The sequence below is a fragment of the Schistocerca cancellata genome, chromosome 5 (genome assembly GCF_023864275.1).
Source record: "Schistocerca cancellata isolate TAMUIC-IGC-003103 chromosome 5, iqSchCanc2.1, whole genome shotgun sequence".
Lineage (NCBI taxonomy): Eukaryota > Metazoa > Arthropoda > Insecta > Orthoptera > Acrididae > Schistocerca > Schistocerca cancellata.
Window position 1 is genome coordinate 333,771,351 of NC_064630.1, and position 23,853 is coordinate 333,795,203.

At 39.4% G+C, this 23,853-nt stretch overlaps 1 protein-coding gene across 1 annotated transcript in view; it reads right to left on the minus strand.

The window, feature by feature from the left end:
- The window catches only part of LOC126188899 (ER degradation-enhancing alpha-mannosidase-like protein 3), a 227,815-nt gene that overhangs the window by 89,633 nt on the left and 114,329 nt on the right, over window positions 1–23,853 (minus strand). Inside the window, exons 8-11 of the mRNA XM_049930585.1 lie at window positions 21,161–21,364; window positions 19,931–20,056; window positions 18,669–18,773; window positions 9,895–10,082 (exon numbers count right to left, since the gene is read on the minus strand). Of these exons, the coding sequence (XP_049786542.1) occupies window positions 9,895–10,082; window positions 18,669–18,773; window positions 19,931–20,056; window positions 21,161–21,364 (623 nt within the window). The remainder of the gene's footprint in view (window positions 1–9,894; window positions 10,083–18,668; window positions 18,774–19,930; window positions 20,057–21,160; window positions 21,365–23,853) is intronic.

The window sequence follows — 23,853 nt, forward strand, 5'->3', positions numbered from 1 at the left end:
CTCGTATTGTTCGTGGAAAGAAAGATTGTCGGTATGCCTCTGTGTGGGCTCTAATCTCTCTGATTTTATCTTCATGGTCTCTTTGTGAGATATGCGTAGGAGGGAGCAATATACTGCTTGACTCCTCGGTGAAGGTATGTTCTCGAAACTTCAACAAAACCCCGTACCAAGCTACTGAGCGTCTCTCCTGCAGAGTCTTCCACTGGAGTTTATCATCTCCGTAATGCTTTTGTGATTACTAAATGATCCTGTAAAGAAGCGCGCTGCTCTCCGTTGGATCTTCTCTATCTCTTCTACAACCCTATCTGGTACGGATCCCACACTGGTGAGCAATATTCAAGCAGTGGGCGAACAAGTGTACTGTAACCTACTTCCTTTGTTTTCGGACTGCATTTCCTTAGGATTCTTCCAATAATTCTCAGTCTGGCATCTGCTTTACCGACGATCAACTTTATATGATCATTCCATTTTAAATCACTCCTAATGCCTACTCCCAGATATTTTATGGAATGAACTGCTTCCAGTTGCTGACCTGCTATAATGTAGCTAAATGATAAGGGATTTTTCTTTCTATGTATTCGCAGCACATTACACTTGTCTACATTGAGTTTCAATTGCAGTGAAATGCTGGATCATGGCTGCCATCAGTCACTGCAAAATTCTCTGCCATCAGTCGCTGCAAAATTCTCTGCCACCATCTGAGCGATGTCTCCAGGTGCTGTTTGGAGATAACCCTGTTCACCCTACTGCTTTTGGTAAACGACTGCGTTTACCAGAAATCCTCCTGACCACTTCTGATACTTCTGTAGAAGAAGTGGAAAGTTGACCGAGTCCAGGAACACTTGCCATGACCTTTTCTTGCTCTCCTTGGTTCTTTTGACCTGAAAGGCTGTGAGGTTGTCTGCTGTTGGGCAGTACTTAAACCATCAGAGAGTTGCATGCCTGTCCCAGTTTGCTGTACAGCATTCATCAAACCAAGGTACAGGTTGCCTCTTAAAATGACCTAAGGACTTTGGGATGGGTAAGTCAGCTGCATGATGGATCACTTATGTGATGCGTTCCACCCATTCCTGGTCACTGTCGTGGTGTTCAAACACAGCCAGCTGGCTACAGTGTCCAGTTAGCCCTGCTGATTATATACTTCGGTTGCTTCTGTTCAAGCAGTCCTCCATCCAGTAGATGGATCCACAGTGGGAAGTGGTCACTGCAATGAAGGTCATCAGTTGCTTCCCACTGTGCTGAGTCTGCAAGGGCTGGAGAGCAGGCAGGCAGGCAGGCAGACAGACAGACAGACCTGTCTGAGAATGACTGAGTAGCAGCCAAGAAATGAGTGGGACCGCCTGTGTTAAGAACGCCCAGCGCCTAACACATCATGAGGTTCTCGAAGTTTTGATCCTTGGGGCAAGCACAGCCCGAGCCCCATAAGGTAGTATGGGCATTGAAATAACCAAATAGGAGAAACAAGCGGTGCAGATGTGCAGGGAGAGCCTCAGAGTCTATTGCATCCAGTTGAGGTACATACAGGGAGCAGATAGTGATTTTCTGACCCACATGAACAACAACAGTTACTGATGGTATGCCAGTAACCAAGGAGAGGGCAGAGGAGTAATGTGCATTATTGACAAACACAGAAACCCCACCGCCTCTGGCTCTTCCCCAATCAGGTCATCCTCTTGGTCGAGGGTATATCTCCGTAGCGCAATGGTGTCAGTGGCTTTGAAATGTGTTTCGTGCAAATACAAGTAACGGGGGTGTGCCTGTGCCAGGACTTTCAGTTCCTCCACATGCATCCTGAACCCATTTATGTTTCACTGTAGTACGGGAGCCATTTATCACTGGGCTTGCACTTTCACCCTGTCTTTCCGCTGGGGTGGGGAGCCTGCAACAGAAGGACATTCAGCCTTGGGGCAAGATGGTTACCCTGGGCAGACTTCGCACTCCATCATCTCTGATGCAGAAGCAGCAGAACCATAAAGTCAAATGATATCAGCATGGTTTGACAGTCTATCACCTGGTTTCGCCTGCAGTGGAAGCTTCCCATTCACTTTTTTGGTCTAGAATGACTTTGTAGGAGCTGCTACAGCAACGGTGTTGGCAGTACCAGATTTCTAACCAGACTCTGCCTTTGGAAGCAGTAGGAGCTCTGCAACTGTATCTTTATTTGATGTCCTCAGGAGGGCTATGGGCACTGAAACAACTGCAGCTTGTCAAGTGCACTGACAAACACAGGTGTCCGTGCTGACACTACCACCCTCCATTTGTGTAGAAGTACTGACTGTCAATATAGGCTTTTTAAAGGCCGAAGCAAAAGATACAGTGTATGTGGGAGGCTGCATGGCTTTATAGATCTTTTTGGCCTCACCATATGGGATGTGTTCCAATGTTTTAATCTCCTGTATATGCCTTTATTTAGAAGGACACTGCAGTCCCTACTTCAGACAGGATGACCCCCGGAACAATTTATGCACTTCGGAGGAGAGGTGCAACCAACTCCGTAAAGAGCAGCCTTGCTATATTTTTCCACAAGTGGCTTCAGCCTTACATCCTAAGGTAGTGTGCCCAAAGTGCTGGCATTTAAACTATTGCTTTGAGTTGGGGATATAAGACCCCACGTTTACGTAAAGGAAACCTGCCTTGAAATGCTCTGGGAGTTTCACACTACTGAAGATAAGGATGAAGGAATCAGATTTTACAAGATCCACATCCACTCACTTCAATATATTTTGCACATCAACAATCCCTTCTTGAGCCCACTCATCTTTCAATTCCTCCTTGGGAATAACAACCACATCTCTACATGATACACCTTTGCTACAGCTCAAGATGTTGTGGAGCTTCATCTCTATGCCATATTCCCTGAGGCACATAACTTTCCAGAGGTTTGTTGCTTGTTGAGAACTAGTAGTTTCAACCAACAGTTTTCCATTACGCAATCAATTGACAGATTTCAGAGTACCTTTGATTCCTTCTGAATCTTTTTGAATATAAAAAGGTGATACTTTCTCAAAGCTGCCTTCCTTACATTTGGAAATCAAAAAACACATTTCGACCAGCAGCGTGCATTCTGTGTTAAGTCCTGAGTCTGGGGACTGGCTACACAAAGCCTCTTGTAAGATTGGGTGTTGGTACCCACCAGTGGCCAATCCATTCCACTAGGAGGATAAAGAGAAAATTTTGAGGGTTCCATCTTGGTCCCATGAGCAGATAGGGAGACGAAAGCCCTGCATGCCTTGGCAAGATTTATACAGCTGAGGTGTAGCAGGTTCCCCAGACGTTGCCCACTAATGACTGTTCCACTCAACAGCCATGCATCTCATTGGTGTGCAGCACACCACCAGGAGCCTGAGGGATTTTTATAGGGACTTTTAGCATCCTCACAGTCTGGGCAAACAAGCCAAGATCCCCATTTGCTGTGACACACGGTGTTCTACCGCCACACTGCACAGAGGTTGCTGAACCATGCCCTGCGCTTACGGTGACAGAGGACTGGTGGTGCTTACCAGTCCCAGCTCAGGAACCCCAGGGTCACCAAGCCAGAACCCACAAAATGAATGCTGAGCCCCTGAGGGCATCATTGGAATTGGGACAACGTTGTGACTCATCCAAGAAAATGATACTTTCACAGTATTATCTGAAATGCATGGTTTATTTCTACAACATTTGTGAGAAAATACCACAAGCTTCAGGATATAAATGAAAATCTGACACCACCATTTTTTTGAGTCAGTTCAAGAGAAACAAACTCTCAAGCCACTAAAACAATGGCTTATGGTTCAAATGAGAACACAAGCTAGTTTCCTGTAACAACAAACAAAATGAAGGCACACTTTGCTATCTGTTTCTTTATGACTCACGACAATTTCTCAAAAAGAAAAATAATTGATACTCCAGTTTTTGCAATACAACACCATTGACTTGATTCACAGCTGTCTCCAAGTATTTGTTCTTTCCTTCTGATTCACCAGAAATACTAAATGATTAACTGAGAAACTTAAGGCCTGTCATTTTGCAATTGTTCAACAGATTTCAAGGCTTATATTTTCCAGGAAAAATATCAATACTGATGAAACTTAAGGGCAAACTTTCATGTGTTTAGTACAATCCATCAAAGAGTTAGATTTGGCACAACGATACTTAATGTATGTTCAACAGAAAAGGGTACTGTTATAATCGGAAGATATATACAGAAAAGGAGAAGGAAAGTGGTAATATGGCTTTCAAATTTACAACCACTGAAAAGACTGTGTGCAAAATGTTTGCAGGTCTGCACATTTTTTTATTGGTACAATCAAGGATTGGGTGGAGTTGATATACTCGTACATGAGAAAATACACTGATGAGCCAAAAAATTTTGACCACTGGCCACTGCAAGATAGAACACCTCCTGGTGGTGTTGTAGGCACATGTCACAGTAAGGAAAGATTGTAAGTGGAACAGAGAAGAATGGGCAGTCTTTACATTGTAAGATACGAGCCACAAATATGGAAATCCACTGATATAAGTGGTTTTAACAAAGGATACATTGTTGTGGCAATGTGGCTGGAAATGAGAATCTCTGGAACGGTGAAGCTGGTCATCTGTTGGTTTACTATTGTCATAAGCCCCTATGGAAAGAGGTTGAAGGATTGTGGAACAATGAGTAGACCATATGGTATTGGATGACAGTATCTCATCACAAAATGTAGAGGTCGGCAGATCCTCCATTGTGTAATCCAAGAAAGACAGTGATCTGTGGCAGATCTGATGACAAAGTACAATGCTGGGGCAGGCATAAGTGATTCAGAGGACACCGTTCAAGGGCCATTGTTGAACATGGAGCTCTACATCATATGACTCCTATGTGTTCCTGTGTTGACCCAAAGACATCATCTGTTATGATAGCAGCGAGCACAGTATCACCGAGTTTTCACCATGCATCAATAGAAATGTGTTGCGTGTCAAACGAATAGCATTTCTTCATACACTCAGTCGATGGTTGGGTTCTTATACACCGTCATCCAGGCAAATGGCTGCAGGAAAAATGCACCGCAACACAATGCAGGCCAGTGAGGGCAGAGTTATGCCATGGGGTACACTGAGATGAACTTACATGAGGTCCGTAGTGGTAATCAAAGGCATCATGACAACAATGAACTACGTGAACATTATTGCAGACCACCTGCATCACTTCAATACAATGTCGTGTGACGACAGCCTCCCGTCGGGTAGACTGTTCGCCTGGTGCAAGTCTTTTGATTTGACGCCACGTCGGCGACTTGCGCGTCGACTTCATGCTTGAAGCCTCCCACTACAATGATGACATCTTACAGTAGGAAACTGTCTGATTTTAAGGCCAGAATCATGCTACAGTTGTCTGAGGGGCGCTATAGTGAACTCACATTGATGTCTTGGCCAGCAAATATGCCTAATCTCTAGCCATTGGAACACATATTGGGCACCAGATGCACACGTCTCCCTTAATTTGTGGGAATTGCTTGATCTGTGCATAGACAATTTGAGCCACATTCTTCTAAAATCCTGTCAAGGAGTTTAGAATCCATGCCAAATAAAATCTCTGTTGTACAGTGTTTGAAAAGTAGAACAACACATTATTAAACATGTTGTCATAATGTTTTGTCTCATCAGTGCATGTCGTTTAGTATAAGACATTGTAACGTCCAATGCAAGAGTCATCTACCATGTAGTGATCGCAGCACCAAAGAGGATGACATCTACTAAGTTCTAATTCAATGAGGCCATCCATGACTACATCTTTAAAGTACGACCAAGCATAGCTAAAATCCACTAAGGCCACAAGGCAAGAGTCAGAGTAATTTTCTAGTGAAAACAAGACTGACTTAGTAGATAATTGCTCCCCCTAGAAGATGCAAGGTCTGTTATAATCACAGTGACCTCTGAAAATCGTGTTTTGAATGTAGCAGGCAAACTTTCCCTTCATGTATGCAAATGCTTCATGGTGTACTACACACAATTGTATTATGTATTAATATTTGTGGTACTACAGGGTGATTTTCTGATGATGTTAATAAACTTTCAGGGACGATAGAGAAAGGTAAATATAACAATCTGAGGTAAAGGACATTAGTCTGGAAATGATTGAGTTCAAAGGTGTAAGTGAAAATATACTCAAGTTCTGCTGTAGCCTCACGCAGCACTCAAAGTCAGGCTCCCAACTGCCTGTTCACAACATACAGAATTCCTGCTGAATACTCCACAATGCCCTCAGATAATTTACACTGTTGGTGGACTAGTAACGGCATGTGTAACTTGATGTCATGAAGACCTTCACAAGCTGCTACATTTATAACAGTTGTTGAAATTGGTGTACCCCACTGTCAATGCAGACATGACTTCATAGCACAAAGTTCTGTTGTACCCATTCTAAAATCCCTAGTGTCATTTGAACAATGTCACAGACAGCAAGAATTGTTGCCAAGAGTATGTCTCAGATAAACAATAGTTACAATGATGCATTTAAGCATGGAGAAGGAAGGAGAAACAGGCCTAGTATGTAATCACTGACAATGCCTGCCCACACACTGACAGATAATCTGGGTTGATGGCTTTTCACAACTGTTGTGTGGGGATTCTCACTGGCCAAACATGACTATTGTGACTATTTAGCACTCCGTCTCTGGTTAAACAGGCTTCATCTCTTAAAAGTACATACACGCGAATGTGAAGATTGACTATAATGAACTGCAAGAACCATTGGCTGATCATGACATAAGCAGGAGTCAAAGCATACATTTGCTATGGATGACAGGGTGTAAGTGCAATTCCTGTAATACTCACTACACATTAATTTTATGTGCAACTGATAGAGTGCTGATTGCAGGCATCTTATCCACTAGAATAAGCTCTGTGTCTTCTACATATGTGTAGTTCGTCATTCTCCTCGATCACTGTACTGTGGTACCAACTGCCCTATTTCACTCAATCGCTAGAACAATAATGGAAACATGATGTGAGCTGGATGTCTTCTATGTAGATATTTGGCCCTGTATGACCTTTCTGCTTCTCTGCTGTTTCCATCTGCTTTTCCATGCACGAAAATGATTTCTGCAAGTTCCATCACTGGGTACAATCCATTTGGTTAGTGCTGATCAACATTAGTACTTCAACTTGTAAACACAGACTGCAGTCTATTACAGTACATACATGGCTGAACAGGATTGCTCGTGTCAGTACACAGTATGCTATCTGCATTGGATTAGTTGAGTTATTGTCCCAACCTCTACATCTATGTGCTCGTCAGGATTGCCTACCATTCGACCTTAGCAACAACAGTACCGGTACATGTATTTTACTGTCAGAGGTATCAGAATGATTTTCATTTATTAGTTTCAATTCAAGTCATTTCCAGACCAGGTCCCTTACCTCAAACTGATAATTTACTTTTCTCCATTATCCCTGAAAGTTGATAACATCATCACAGAATCACCCAGTATAGCCACTTAGAACAAATATATTTGTTATTGTTTTGTAAATAGTTAAGTAGTGTGAAAAATATAACTGTCTGACAACAATAAAAGTAATCATACAGTAAATTTTGTTTCAAAAATCATACATGAATTGATTAAATCTCTAGCTAATTAAATTAGTGTGCCACACTAGAATCTTTTCTTTTGCAAGCAATGTGCCTACTGACTGAACTTCTGTGAAGTATGGGAGGTAGGTGAGACGTACTAAAAAAGATGTGAGAACAGATCCTAAGTCACATCCGGATAGCTCAGTTGATAGGTGCTCTGCATGCCGAAATTAAGGTTACCTGTTCGACTCCCGGTATGACAAATAGTTTTAATCTGCCAGAAAGTTTCAAGTTTAAGGATACATGATTGTTCACTGCATCCATCCAGTCTTGTCTGGATTCTCCTAAACCATTCCAAGAGAAAGTCAGAATAGTTAATACTAATAGGCCATACATGACAGGTTCCCTCTTCCTTACTCATTTTTAAAATTCACAAAATGTTGCAATGGTACGTCATAACTTTATAATTCTGCTTTGACAGTTATCAAGAAGTTCTGTGAACACCTAGTGGCATTTTTGTCATGAAATTACAAGCCTAATGAACATATAGTAAACAAATAAATAAATGACATGCAAATGGATATTTGTTTGAAGTTCTGCAAAACCTGCTGCAAAATAATTGTACTGATTTCAACACAGGGGAGGAAAACTAAGTGTAGATTAGACTGAACAGGCTGGTAGTGACGTCATTGGTTTCCAATCAGAATACTGCTTAAATGCGGCTCTCCATGCTGGTCAATCCTCTGCAAAAAATACTGAAAGCTAAATCTACTTGTACTTGTTTACAACACTTAGGCCTTGCTCAGCTTCTGCGATACTTGGGTGGTTCGAAAAGTTCTCGGATCACCCCAACAGGTCGGCACTAGCACAATGAGTTGATCACGTGATATCCACTGGACTGTTGCCAGTAAATACGTGCCACGTCAGTGTTCTTGGAAGAGAGCTGTGGTGGTAACGTGGTTCTGTTGTTGTTTCTGCATTGTGATTTGCGAAGATGGAAAAAATTGAGATTCAAGCAGTGATTAAGTACTTTGTGAACAAAGGTATGAAAGCAAAAGACATTCATGCCGATTTTCAGAATACACTGGAGGGACTCTGCTCCTTCATATTCAACTGTTGCCAAGTGGACAAATGAATTTAAATTTGTTTGGGAGAGCTTAGATGATGACCAGCACAGTGGTAGGCCAGGATGTGTCACTACTTCAGAAATCATTGCAAAAGCGCACAAGATGGTCATGGAGGATAGCCAATTGAAAGTGAGTGAAACTGCTCATGCTTGCCAGGCATCATCTAAAAGAGTATATCACATTTTAACTTAGGAATTAGAAATTAAAAAATTATCTGCAAGATGGGTGCTGCGACTTGACGCTGGATCAAAAACGCATGAGAACGAACATATTGGAACAATGTATGGCCCATTTTAGGAGAAATGAAAAACAACATTCAAAGCAGTCGAAACATGCTGATTCTCCACCACCGAAGAAAGCATAGACAATTCTTTCAGTGGGAAAGGTCACGGCATCAGTGTTCTGGGACGCAAAGGGGATTCTGTTTGTACATTATTTCCCCACAGGGCAAAAAATACTATGCTAACATCCTGGACAAATTGCAACAAAAGATATGTGAAAAAAGACAAGGTATAGCAAGGAAGAAAGTCATCTTCCATCAAGACAATGTGCACACCTGCACGTGCCATCGCCACGGCAGACTTACACGAGCTAAGGTATGAATTGTTGTCATACCACCTTCTTCACCTGATATGGTTCTATCATACTTTCATCTCTTCCCAAAACTGAAAATATTTCTTGGTAGATGAAAATTCACTTCAAATGAAGAATTGATAGCCAGAGTTGACAACTATTTTTCAGGTTTGGAGGAAACTCTTTTTCAAGATAGGATCAAGGCACTGGAACATTGTTGGACAAAGTGCATTAATCTACAAAGAGACTACATTGAAAAATAAAAAATGTTTCAGTGATGTAAGTACTTTTTTTCTATTCCGTTCCGAGAACTTTTCAAACCACCCTTCTACAGACTGATTTATTCAGAAACTTGGCTATGGAGAAGAAAGAGTTGTCAGCCAGATATGATTGCGGCTTGTGTCTGAAGTTAGATTTTTCACATCACTGTTCACAGATTTTTACAGCCGAATACCTTAAACTCCTGTCATGCGGCACAAAGGCTGAGTGAATGATAGTGTAATATACCATTTCTCCTATACATTTATTTGTGAACATAACTTTTTTAATATTACTATGTATGTCAAAGACAACACACACTGATGTAATCAATTTGTGAAGACAAGAACACCGTAAAACACTTTAATTCATTGTTCACACTCTTTTGGAAATTGTGTGCTGTACCTGTCTTCATGTAAACCAGTTCGGACATCTTTCACTGCTGCATATCCACAAGGAACGCGAGCGTACTTCTGCAAACTACGAAGCACTGAACGTCCTACTTCCAAATAATATGGATCTCCTGTAGCCCTGTAGAGGAAATAGGTAGACTCCAGAAATTCTGGCCTCAGAGGATGCTGTCCCCAATGGACCTATAAATACAATGCATAAAAAAAACATGGAATTTCACAATACATAATACTTATGCATCAAGCACTGTAATGTTCAGATGTAAAATGAAGCTTAAATGATGAACACATGTTGTACAAATTGTTCTAATCACCACCACCAAGTATTTTCTATCAAGAACAAGATATAAACAGGGAAAAGTGTAAAAATATAATTTGTTCTCTATTTACTCACATTAAAGGGTGAATTTAAGTGCTTCATTTGCACGAACTGATGATGGTAACAAAAGTCTGACTGTTTCTAAATCAAAACATACATCTATGGAGCTAGATACGAAGCTTCGAGCCATCATATTTCTAAGCAAAAAAATGGTTCAAATGGCTCTGAGCACTATGGGACTTAACTTCTAAGGTCATCAGTCCCCTAGAACTTAGAACTACTTAAACCTAACTAACCTAAGGCCATCACACACATCCATGCCCGAGGCAGGATTCGAACCTGCGACCGTAGCGGTCACGCGGTTCCAGACTGAAGCGCCTAGAACCGCACGGCCACATCGGCCGGCATTTCTAAGCACATCTAGAGTATGACCTATATGTTCTACAATGTTGGCACTTTTTAAGTGACTTTCATTGGATTTATTATGCAATAGTGGCTGCTACCAATGCACTCATGAAATGATGGCTATTGGAAGTAACCATACACCTGCATTTTCTGAAGTAGAAGAAATGACACAAAGTGGCCCTAGGTAAGACAGAACTTCTAATTATGATATGCAAAGACAATGGAAGAAACACTAAGCAATACCAAGAGTAAGAATGATCAGCAATCTTATGCAGTTCACTGCCCATGCAATATAGCAAGAGACCAATGTAAAGGCCCATGGAAGGGTCCCAAGACAATGCAGGACTGTTGAGATTATCTTTTACAGTTTTCCAAAAACTTTTATACACAAAATACTCCTCATAATCATTGATGTAACAAGAACCAAAATGTAACATTTAATTACTGGATAGCAGCTTTCAGTGTGTGTAGTTTACAATGCTGCTTTCGCCTTATATGACACGATGGCACTTTCAGTCGGCTATAGTCGTCGTTATGAAGCAAGCTGGGAAATTTTTACTTCCCCTCTTGTTTTGCCATCTGCCTCCTTAAATTCATTTTATCACTTTTGACTAATTACTATTAACATACGTGAATATAATCTGCATTTCATAAAAGACAAAGATGGCCCTCAGTTCTGAAGAACATAACACCATATCTAATTTTGTGCTTAGTTTTATGTATGTAATTGATTTTCTAATTTATTTTGACTATTTCTGATTAGTATCTTTCATTATAGGGTGAAAGCAGTGATTATTTCGTAACTTAAATTCTATTGTTGACTTATAAACAAATATAAATTCTGTACTAATTATAAATGTTTGGAAGACTAAATACTAGTAATCTTTAAGTATCTATTTGGCTATATTTGAAAACATGTTAGCAAAGCCAGTCCTTAATTAATTCCAAAGTAATTAAGTGATAATTAATTGAAACCCTCAGCTAACGACAGGTGTTGTTGACATACCTTGATAGGACAGCTGAAAATGTGAGCCCTGATCAGGACTCAAACCTGGGATCTCCTGCTTACATGGCAGACGCTCTATCCATCTGAGCTACTGAGGACACAGATGAATAGTGTGACTGCAGGGACTTATCCCTTGCATGCTTCCCAGCAGTTGCGCTATTCATCTGTGTCCTCAGTGGCTCAGATGGATAGAGCGTCTGCCATGTAAGCAGGAGATCTCGGGTTCGAGTCCCAGTCGAGGCATACATTTTCATCTGTCCCTATCAAGGTATGTCAACACCACCTGTTGGCAGCTGAGGATTTCAATTAATTATCATTTATTCTAGAGAAGCTGCACGGTCATCAATGGTATCTGTTCTTTCGAGAACAGTTACTATCTTCGTATCCAAAGTAATTACCAGTTTTGTCAAAAGTATTGTTTGCATAACTATATATGTTAATTTCATGATTTAAACAAATAATTTAGCCTAACTCTTGCAGTAGAAGAAACTGTTAAAAAGATGCAATTTTTTGATATATTCAGTTAATTGAACTAAGTAAGTTTTAATTGTAATTTCTGTAAATTTAACTTCGAACAATGTGTAGTTTCAGTACCTATTATTGTGATGATGTATGAGAGCCCAAAATTTGGTCACGAGACAGTCAGTCCACAGCCGAGTTTCATATGAGGAACCTGTGTTGGTTAGAACGACAACAATGCGTCAACTTAACATGTAATAAGTGTTACACAATTAGGCCATCTGTTCAAAACAGTGACAGTGTTTGCTCCATACATACCCTTCTATTCTTCGAGAACTGTGAACTTTGTGGTTAGGTTTTTACTGCTCACAGATACTCAACAGTTAACTATTGTAGCAGTGTGTGGATGTTCACCTGCAATCTATTAATGAGGCTTATGGAAAGTTAAAACAATAGTCCACTGGCCATATAACTGTGTAATATTGGGGGGTTGTGAACCGTGAAAGTAAGAGAGTGTGAAATGCAAATGTGCATCTATCGAATACAATATTTACAGTAGGCAGTAGTTGCACTTCCACCCCCTAATTTTACAGTCAGTACCTTGACACCGAGGACAACAAATGAAGAAATAGTGGGTGAGCACTGGCACATTGTGTCACATAAGACAGCAGGTGGTAGGGTGAGGCAAAGTGGCAAGGAGTAGTGTAACATGTGACACTCCCGTCAAAAGCATCATTCTGCCTGTAGCACACACACTGGGTGGGTATGTAGAGCATTAAGACTGACACCTGTTTAAGTGACAGAAGCGACCAACATTGAGTGAGGGTTGCACGTGTGACACTCTAGCTACAGGCGTTAGCACTGGGTGATATGAAGTTTCACTGGGTGACCTGTGTGTGAGTGACAAAATCCAACTACAAGAGGGCTATTAGAGCTAACCAGGTGTTTCTATAAATGGCACGCATAAACAGTAGACTATTATAGCTCAAGAGTAAGATAAAAAAAATTAGCTTTACTTATGGACCTACAGCGAAAAAGGGGCAGTGTGCATAAAATTTACAATGGGAGGAATCTTCATGGAGAAGTTCACAATTTATATCATCATCACTGAAGATGAGCAGACAAATTCTTTGAATGTATGTGAATCACCAGAGATACATTCAACTATCTCATTAATGAATTAAAGACCAGACAAATTCTGTGTAGATAAGTGGATGAGCAGAGATACATTCAACTATCTCATCAATGAATTAAAGGAAGTGTTTCTTACATGACCTTGAACTTTCAACAACCTATTTGCAGAAGAATGACTGACTAACATAAGGATGGAAAAATGAGTCACTTTTCCCACAATTTATCCATGGTACAGGGGTACTGCCTTTGCTAGTAATTCAAATCATTGTAGGTCCTGGGTTCGGCCCCAGTTACTTCTTATATATTAACTTATTAACGGACTCAATTACTACTTTTCTGTGTACTAAGCTCTGTTTATACTCTTTACATTGCATTTTAAAGTATATTTTTAAGGTCTTGCCAAAGTACTTTGGCTTTAAGCATATACACATCATTCCCAGAATATCATACACATTAAATTCTTGACAAAACACATTGACCAATGATGAAATTTTACTGATGTTTGTTTGTTGTGAATGTAATTCATCAGCAATCAATGTTACGACCAAGTGTTTCAATTAATTTAAATAGTCTGCATATATAAATCATACAAAATTTTTGAAAAAGCTCAAACTTTTCATGAAATGATTTGTCTAGAAGTAAGAAACAAAATAGTTTAGAGAGACATTTGATTCATATCATTTGCTGTGCATGTTTTTTCAGTATCATTGAAAGGTACGTCAAATGTTTCTCTAATCTATTGCATTTCATTTGCTGTACATGATTCTGACCATCATTCAAAGGCATGTCAAATGTTTCTGTAATTTATTTGTTTTAGAAAAGATCATGTCTCTTTTAATTTATTTCCAAATTTTATACAGAAGGCATGAACTTACTGACACCTCACATTTCTTCCTAGCGTCTTAAGTTCTCAAAATGTTCTAGACTGAGTACCTGCTATGAAAGAGCCTTTTTTACTGTCAAATATCACACCAACGTATCTTTTTATGTGCAAAATAGATACGACTTGAAGAGATGAACATTTTGAAACTTCATGCACAGAGCTAGCAGCAGCTGTTCATGAAATATTTCAATTTTCCATCACATCACTAAGCTATCCTTAATTATCCTGATTACTTTCAAGCAATTACATTTTTTTTCTGCAAAACAACTGTTCAAGCTAGTCACTCTGATATCCCATTTGTCTATTTCTTACCCTTTGTTTGGCTATGAAAATCTGGACAAAAACCCACTGTGTAACTTACAGGAAGCCTTGTTTTCACTTTGCTCAAACATTTGACCAAAATGTTTTGAGTGTTAATTATATGGTGAAATACATCGTCTTTCATGTGCTGTCATTTGCCTAAAACCTCATTTCGGTATATTGAACTGTTTATGAAATATGATGATTAACTATACACAAAGTCTAAACAATGCATTTTTACCTCCGCATATTTTTAAAAACTTTGTGCTGCTTAGTTTCCTGCAGCACAGTAACTATGAAGAATAATGAAAAGAAATTTAGTCCCTTTATCGAGTTAAGCTATCATGCTGTAAGATGTGGCAGACTTAAAATTTTTCACCAAAGAGTTCTCTGTAAATAGCTTTCACAGCTTCTGGAGCATCCACTCCAATGCTTCCGTGCTCCAGCAACAAGATTCAAGATTTCAAACGTTGCCCATTGTAGTGAATGACAAGCAAGGAGACATATGTCGCTAACATAGGACAATCCCACAGCTACACCTGCAGTAGTGTTTTGTTGCCCTAAGCTGTTGGGAATCGCCAGTTACTTACATAGCATGCGGCCTTAGAGTTGATTTTCATGTTAGTTTATGTATGGTGACAGTACTTAGCCGCTATAGTGTTCTTTATAGGTGACCTAAGGCATTGTGACAAGTGTTATGGTAAGAACCAAGAGCGATAGTTTTCTGATTCTACTTGCAACAATCAGTAGCAGACACAGTGGCCTGGTGCAGCGCTCACTCATGTATTGCCAATTAACAGGGTAAGCAACAGCTTACCAAGTGAGGTGGTGCAGTGGTTAGCACTCTGGACTCCCATTCAGCAGGATGATGGTTCAAACCCGCATCCTGCCATCCTGATTTAGGTTTTCCATGCTTTCCCTAAATTCCATTCAGGAAAATGCCACAATGGTTCCTTTGAAAGAGAATGGCAGCAAACTTCCTTCCCTAATCCGATGGGACCAATGCCTCACTGTTTGGTCCTACCCCCAAATCAATCAATCAATCAATCAATCAACCATCCAACCAACCAACCAACCAACCAACCAAATCAGCGGCTTGAGAATGGGGTGTCAGACAGACAGAAAGCACAATGCCAGCACCACAAATTATTCTCTCTCTCTCTCTCTCTCTCTCTCTCTCTCTCTCTCTCTCGTGTGTGTGTGTGTGTGTGTGTGTGTGTGTGTGTGTGTGTGTGTGTGTGTGTGTGCACGTGCACACACGCATATCGTGCTGCCACATTCTCATGTGCACACCACTATAACAGCCTCTATATTGCAAGTGAACAAGATTTAAATTACTGTAGCAGTTTTCCATAATGCGAACAGTACTGCACAACGCTGAATAGGGAATTAAGTAAAATGTCTTTAGCTGGTGAATGGATTACTAATATTATGCATTTCAGGATAACCCATCATCAGAATGTCTGCCTCTGACAGTTGCGTATGTAACATTTAACTCATCTGTACAGCTTGATGTATCTAATACCTGATGATGGGTTATTTTGAAACACACAATATTAAAGTCATGCATTCAACAGCTGATGACATTTTACTAAGTGACTTGTTTAGCATTTCTACAGTACTGTTCCAATTATGTAGTATCTTCCACATAAATCCATTCACAGGTCTTTATTGGCTATCCTCATTTGCTCTTTTAAACACTATGCACACTAAGGTACATGAAGAAATATTCTTAGTACACTGCAACTCCTTTGTATTGATTCACTGGTTTTTCTGTATGTTTTCTGTAGTTATTATATATGTTTCTTTAGTTAGCAGGGTACACATAGTTATGTGAACTGCCTCACAAAGGCTGGCATAATAACGACTAGTAGTAAGTCACAATCACAGGCTTTTGTAAGTCACAGAATGTACACTATTCACATAAATCTTTGTTTTTATGTTCAGGAGATTGTACAAGGGAAGAGATGAAGTAAGCTCCAGTCGGCAGGCTCACTAGACGTGGCTGGGGTGAAGAGCACAAGAACACAGCACAATACTCTTATACGACTGCTAACAAGGAAAATGGAATACATTGTTAGTACAAACAAGGAATCCCCGGAATGCAAGTTTGTAAAAGGCCAATGATGTTTACGGCATTCAATGCCCAACATATTATCTACCATGCAATCAAAATATTGCCCGCAAACGACAACAGGGCACAGGACTGGAAGTATCCAATGGTGAGCACAGCATAAGGAGACGGACCATAGTTGAACTGCTTAGTCGACGTTTAACCCACAAGAGTACTACAGTGCCAGTGGTGTTTATAGAAAACAGAGCAATGGCAACACTAAACAATGCAAACACTGCATTATATCTACAACAACAGTTGCTGCAGTTAACATTTCATCGGAAAAGTCATGTAGTTATCAACCTTGTTGAACAGGGCACCACAAATCCTGTCTCCAGTGAAATATAGTAAAGGACAATTGCTGTCCAAGGAGTGGGTACTTAACATGATTACATACCAAGAAGATTATACACAAACACAGCATAGTAAAAAAAATTATTAACATATTTCGAATAAGTCCGCAGCAATATTACCGTTTCGTGCCTAAGAAAAACTATGGATATTCAATGAAGGACAAGGCACACCTATTACAAACACTGGTTTTTGCACATTTCAAGCATGCTCAAAACGATTTACAGGATGTGCACAATAGTGACCTACTACATTACGCACATCAAACTGTGCATGGCATAGATTACAGTGATTTACAGGGAAGCAGTGGATAGTTGCAAACAGTGTTGCAGAATTAGAAGATGATAATGAAATTTCAAACAAATTGTCACCTTCATGACACACAGCAAACTGCAGAATCGTTCCAAAAATTTGTACATAAGATAAACGAACTTACCCCATCATTCAGTAAGGAATTCGTTTTCAACTCTGACCAGTCGGGACTTGAAGTGGAAATGCAAATGAAAGGAGCCCTGGCAATTAGAGGTAACAAGAGAATTTCATCAGAATAAACTAACATCAATGCCTTAACGCATTCATATACAATTACTGACAGTTAATCTGGATGGTAAGTTGGTTGGAAAGTTATTTACTGTGCTGTAAGAAGTTGGAGCTGCTCTGCCACCTATGATTCGTACTCAAGTGTGTGATCTTTCAATGGCAGTAGGGAATATTTATGTCACAGCAAGCAAGAGTGGGAAAATGGACATATGAGGACAACAACTATGGTATATTTTTTCCCCAACAGTTGCTCGATTCCTGGTCTGCGTACAAAAATCATAGTCCGTTAAGAGTATGTTACCCCTCCTGAAAAGTGGGTGACATTGCAACTCATACCACCTGGAACCACTGGACAAATTCAGCCTCTGGATATTTGTAAGGGAAAGTCAGTGTCATGATAAGTTCCATAACAGACTGTTTTGCATTTGGTTGCATGTCATCACATTCCAACATTTCACATCACCCTGTTACACCCATATGATTCTATGTGCATTCTTTAAGAGTAAATACCTAGTTGGATGTCCTGCACAATTTGTTGGAACTCGCAAGGAGTTTGCCTTTGATTTTGATAGCACAAATCTTTGTCATCACTGGAGATGCATCATTGAAAGGTGTTCATGTTGCAAGTTAATAGTTTGTTTTGCACATTTCTTGAAAGTCGGCGATGTCCACTTTGTGAAGTGTAATACATTCATCCAACAGAAGGTTGATCTCTGCATCTCCCAGACAGTTGTTTTCTGTTACATTTGTAATGCACATTGTGACTCACTACTAGCAAATGTATTTCCTGTCATAATGGCTAACACAACACTTTCAAATGAGCCTTACTGAAGATTGAACTTACGACCTCTCACTCAAGGTGTTTCTTGTAAGCATTTATAGAGTTAAAACTAATGTCCACATAATCAAAGTTTAAACTCTGGGAAGGAACTGTACTTGTGATACTTTTGATAATATTATCATTTCCAATATAACTTGTTCCGTCATTAAAGACTCAAAATATGATACAACAAACAAAAAAGAATACTCAAGAACTGCATTCTGGTTAGCACTATATTACCATTGCTTGATTGTGTAGGCTGGTAAATGTTTTATTCATTAGCAACCTTCAGAACTCTGCAGAATGACGACTCAGAAACCGTGAAGCAATAAGAAATTGTAAAAAACAGTACACAGCTTAAACACAGATTTCAAACAATGAATGACTGAAATAAGCATTCATCCTGACAATGACTTTAATCAAACATCTTTTTCAATACCTGGAAATCAGTGGTGAATGCTTCTGGAATAAAATTATGTCTTTTCATCACTTGGTACAGCATTTCGTGTGTTTCCACCGCTGGTTTGATGTCGCCTTTTAAAACCTGTAAATATCAAATAACAGACAAGATTTCATCGCAAATGTTGATTCAAACACAATTTCTTAGTTTTCAACAATATTTATAAGCTATCAGCAAACACAGTTTTTGTGACACATATCTTTATGAAATAACTGAAACTGTAAAGATAACAACTCGCCAAATAGTTGAGGTCCTGAATAATTAACAGGCACATAAACAACACAGAGAATTTTACCATGTCATATCAGCACATGCTCCCAATCATCTGTCTGCCCCTCAGGAACCAGCTGGAAAGGATCAGCCCCCCACCCCCTGAAGAAATTACCCACTGTCATCCTAGGCTGGAACAAATGAACCATATCCTTCACCATGGCTTTGATTACTCATCAATGTGGCTGGAAATGAAAATCATCTTACTTACAATCCTTCTCACCCTTCCCCATGTCATATTCCTCCACCCACATATAAATTACAGCCTTGCTGGAATATCTGGCAGTTTTCTGTAACATGGATGCATTGTGATCCACTGATGCCAACACATGGTTTATGAGTTGCAAAGAGAATCTGCTGTTGTCAGTTTGTCAAGGGCTAGGGGTGCATAAAAATGTTATGTTGAATGAGGCATTACAAAAATGCTGGATTGGACTGATGTGTGCATGCAGGAAACAGAGGCTACAAGGAACCAGCTGTGGAATTTTTAAATAATAAATTAGCTGCTGGCATTCAATTTTGACTGGATTATTTATGAATAATCATTTTTGAAGAAGTGAGAAAATGATAACTAAAATAACAAAAAGAAATATTGAGACAAATGATGTGTAGGCATTGTTACAAGAACATAAAACACACAGGTTTCTTTTGAGTAGCTCCCTAACATCAATTACGTGACTTGATTACCAATATTTCAGGAGTGGAAGGAGAGGATGTTTAGATGTGTTCTCAAGTTTGCACTTAAAAAGCAAGCATGTGAAGCAATGAAAAAAATTGGCTTTTTCAAGATGGCTTGGTCCTGACTGTCTTCACTAAAATGGAAATCATAAAGTCAGTTTAATCACAAACATTTGTTGTAACAGGAACCAGTCTACGACAATGTCTAGATCTACATCTCATTCTGTTTTTTAACAACATCCAAAAACTTCAAGTAATTTAGTGCTACTGTAGAAGATTGTAATAAAATATACCTGCAATCCAGGCCAAAATGCTAACAGTGCATCCATGAAATTTCGAGTGTTTGTATGTGGACGGTGCATGTGAACATCAAGCAACAGTGGACCTTGGCTAACATATTTCATTACAGCAGAATAGTGCTGAAAGAAAGAACAAAAAATTACAGACACTCTTCACAATTTTTGGAAGTAAAAATAACAGACAAAATGAAGATCGTTACATGTTCACTACATAACAGTTTTAAAATACCAGTATCACTGCACTCAACTAACAAACAGTTCAAAGACATGTCAAGCAAGGTACTTCAACTGTGCAATACCATTTTCCATCTTTCTTTGCCAACTTTCAGATGATTAGTTACCTCATTGTACTGAATACATAATCAGCCAACAGTTCATTGCCTTCATAGTATTCAGTAAAGAATTTTTCTAACAAAATCAAAATTAATTTTTAACATAACTTATTAAATTAAATGTTTAAAAGACTCAGTTTTGTTTCCAATGTGAAGGTGATTCATACCATATCAAACTATAACAAGCAAAAATATTTAATTCATACTGCCTGTTATATTAGCTTGCATTAGATACAGACCCCAAGATGTTCAACAAGTGTAAATTTTAAATGACTGGAAGCCACATTCCAATCAACATAACTTCAGTGCTGCAAACATCTTTTGGGGGAGGTTTTGTCCATTGTGCGCAGAAGGCTTCGTGCTAACGAGACTTTTTGTGCCACTGTATGTCACAAAAAGCCAAACATGTAAATAACAAACCTATCTCATAAGACAAGTAAGACCACAACAATACAAGTTTATCAACCCAGGTGAAATGAACCTTTCACTGACATTAATATTAAACTTATTATAGTTACACAATTACTTTCCATAACACAGATAATCTGTAAAATTAAGTTACAATCACTTGAAAATATGAAGAACTTCAATGAAGGATAAGACAGCAGAGACAAGTTAAGAGTAGAATCCCATTGCTGATTTCCTCTCAACATGTAATACCTACTGTAGATCGAAGTACTTGGCGTGTTCCTTGACTCGGGAGACTTCATGTCATCCAAATATTTTCCTGTCTTCTTTCAGATGGCACAGCCACAGATTACAAAATTTAGCACTATTTTAAGATTTAAATATTTTATGCCAGTCTATGGTTTCCTGGTCAATCTTTATTTGGTTCTACATTATACATTTGGATTCTAAAAATAAATTAAAGTTTCAAAGACAAAATACGAACCTTGTTGAAACGACCAAGATATCGTTCATCACCCAGCAAAATATAAGCTTTCAGGCAGTATTCATAATAAGAATCAATTCCCGCTCCAACACCAGAGTCACGACGCACCCAGTCGCCTGAATGAATGTTTAAAACTGTACCCATAAGGTCTGAACTTCTGTGTCTCAATTTCCAGAGTTCATCCATGGCTCTGTGTGCTTTTTCCTGTAAACATGACAAACAGAACAAAATTACATGGGAGGGAGCGAGAGAGAGAGAGAGAGAGAGAGAGAGAGAGAGAGAGAGAGAGAGAGAGAGAGAGAACTAGAAGTAACTGCTGTTCTTTACATAACAATGGTAACATTCCAAAGAAACAATGTCAAAGGATATGAGCACAGGGTTGTCAGTCAATTGTTGATGACAGATATTTAACTGCTGGTAGTCAAATGTCTATCACATTAAGACCAAGAAATTGAAGAGATGATAATAGAAGCAGTTCTCGTGAGCTTCATTGGTCAAAATAAATTCAACACAGCGTATGATGTAAAGGTAGAATGATCAGACAGTAAAGTAGGATGAACGCAGCTTACTAAATACTGACAAGTGATCACAGAAAATAGCAAACAAGGGAAGTAGTTCCTCGTTTTGTGCATTCTTAACTGCGGCATATATTTCACAATGTTAGTACAAAGTCTCTTCAGTACATCCATTCCAGAAGCCAACACAAAACTTGAAAAAGACATACTGAAAACCATTAATAAGAAGCTGGTGAGCTGTAACTCACATGTATGTAACACCAAAGAATTGTCCTAAATTTATTGTAACAATTTCCATAAAAGCAAAAGATGAGGAATCACCACCAAATATCAGCACTAGCACACTGAGGTTTCTATGTATGAATATGCCATTCTTTATGAGTAAACACAAGATGTGCCAGTGCTCTGACAAGGGAACCTCCCCATCGCACCCCCCTCAGATTTAGTTACAAGTTGGCACAGTGGATAGGCCTTGAAAAACTGAACACATATCAATCGAGAAAACAGGAAGAAGTTATGTGGAACTATGAAAAAAATAAGCAAAATATACAAACTGAGTAGTCCATGCATAAGATAGGCAACATCAAGGACAATGTGAGCTCAGGAGCGCCATGGTCCCATGGTTAGCGTGAGCAGCTGTGGAACGAGAGGTCCTTGGTTCAAGTCTTCCCTCAACTGAAAAGTTTAATTTTTTATTTTCGCAAAGTTATGATCTGTCCGTTCGTTCACGGATGTCTCCGTTCACTGTAACAAGTTTAGTGTCTGTGTTTTGTGACCACACCACAAAACCGTGCAATTAGTAGACAAAGGACGTGTCTCTCCAATCTGAACCGAAAACATTTGATCGTAATGTCACAGGCCAACCGATTCCTCCACAGGACAACACGTCTGATATATTCTATACGACACTGGTGACGGCATATGCGTCACATGACAGGAATATGTTGTCGACCCACCTAACTTGTACACTTGGCGAATGAGTAAAAAGATTCTTCTACGTTGTCCGATTTAGGGACTACTCAGGAGGACGTAGTTATCAGGAGAAAGAAAACGCGTTCTACGGATCGGAGCATGGAATGTCAGATCCCTTAATCGGGCAGGTAGGTTAGAAAATTTAAAAAGGGAAATGGATAGGTTAAAGTTAGATATAGTGGGAATTAGTGAAGTTCAGTGGCAGCAGGAACAAGACTTCTGGTCAGGTGAATACAGGGTTATAAATACAAAATCAAATAGGGGTAATGCAGGAGTCGGTTTAATAATGAATAAAAAAATAGGAGTGCGGGTAAGCTACTACAAACAGCATAGTGAACGCATTATTGTGGCCAAGATAGACACGAAGCCCATACCTGCCAACTAGCTCTGCAGATGACGAAGTAATTGAAGAAATGTATGATGAAATAAAAGAAATTATTCAGATAGTGAAGGGAGACGAAAATTTAATAGTCATGGGCAGCTGGAATTCGGTAGTAGGAAAAGGGAGAGAAGGAAACGTAGTAGGCGAATATGGATTGGGGCTAAGAAATGAAAGAGGAAGCCACCTGATAGAATTTGCACAGAGCACAACTTAATCATAGCTAACACTTGGTTCAAGAATCATAAAATAAAGTTGTATACATGGAAGAAGCCTGGAGATACTGACAGGTTTCAGATAGATTATATAATGATAATACAGAGATTTAGGAACCAGGTTTTAAATTGTAAGACATTTCCAGGGGCAGATGTGGACTCTGACCACAATCTATTGGTTATGAACTGTAGATTAAAACCGAAGAAACTGCAAAAAGGTGGGAATTTAAGGAGATGGGACCTGGATAAACTGAAAGAACCAGAGGTTGTACAGAGTTTCAGGGAGAGCATAAGGGAACAATTGACAGGAATGGGGGAAAGAAATACAGTAGAAGAAGAATGGGTAGCTTTGAGAGATGAAGTAGTGAAGGCAGCAGAGGGCCTAGTAGGTAAAAAGACGAGGGCTAGTAGAAATCCTTAGGTAACAGAAGAAATATTGGATTTAATTGATGAAAGGAGAAAATATAAAAATGCAGTAAATGAAGCAGGCAAAAAGAAATACGAACGTCTCAAAAACAAGATCGACAGGAAGTGCAAAATGGCTAAGCAGGGATGGCTAGAGGACAAATTTAAGGATGTAGAGGGTTATCTCACTAGGGGTAAGATAGATAC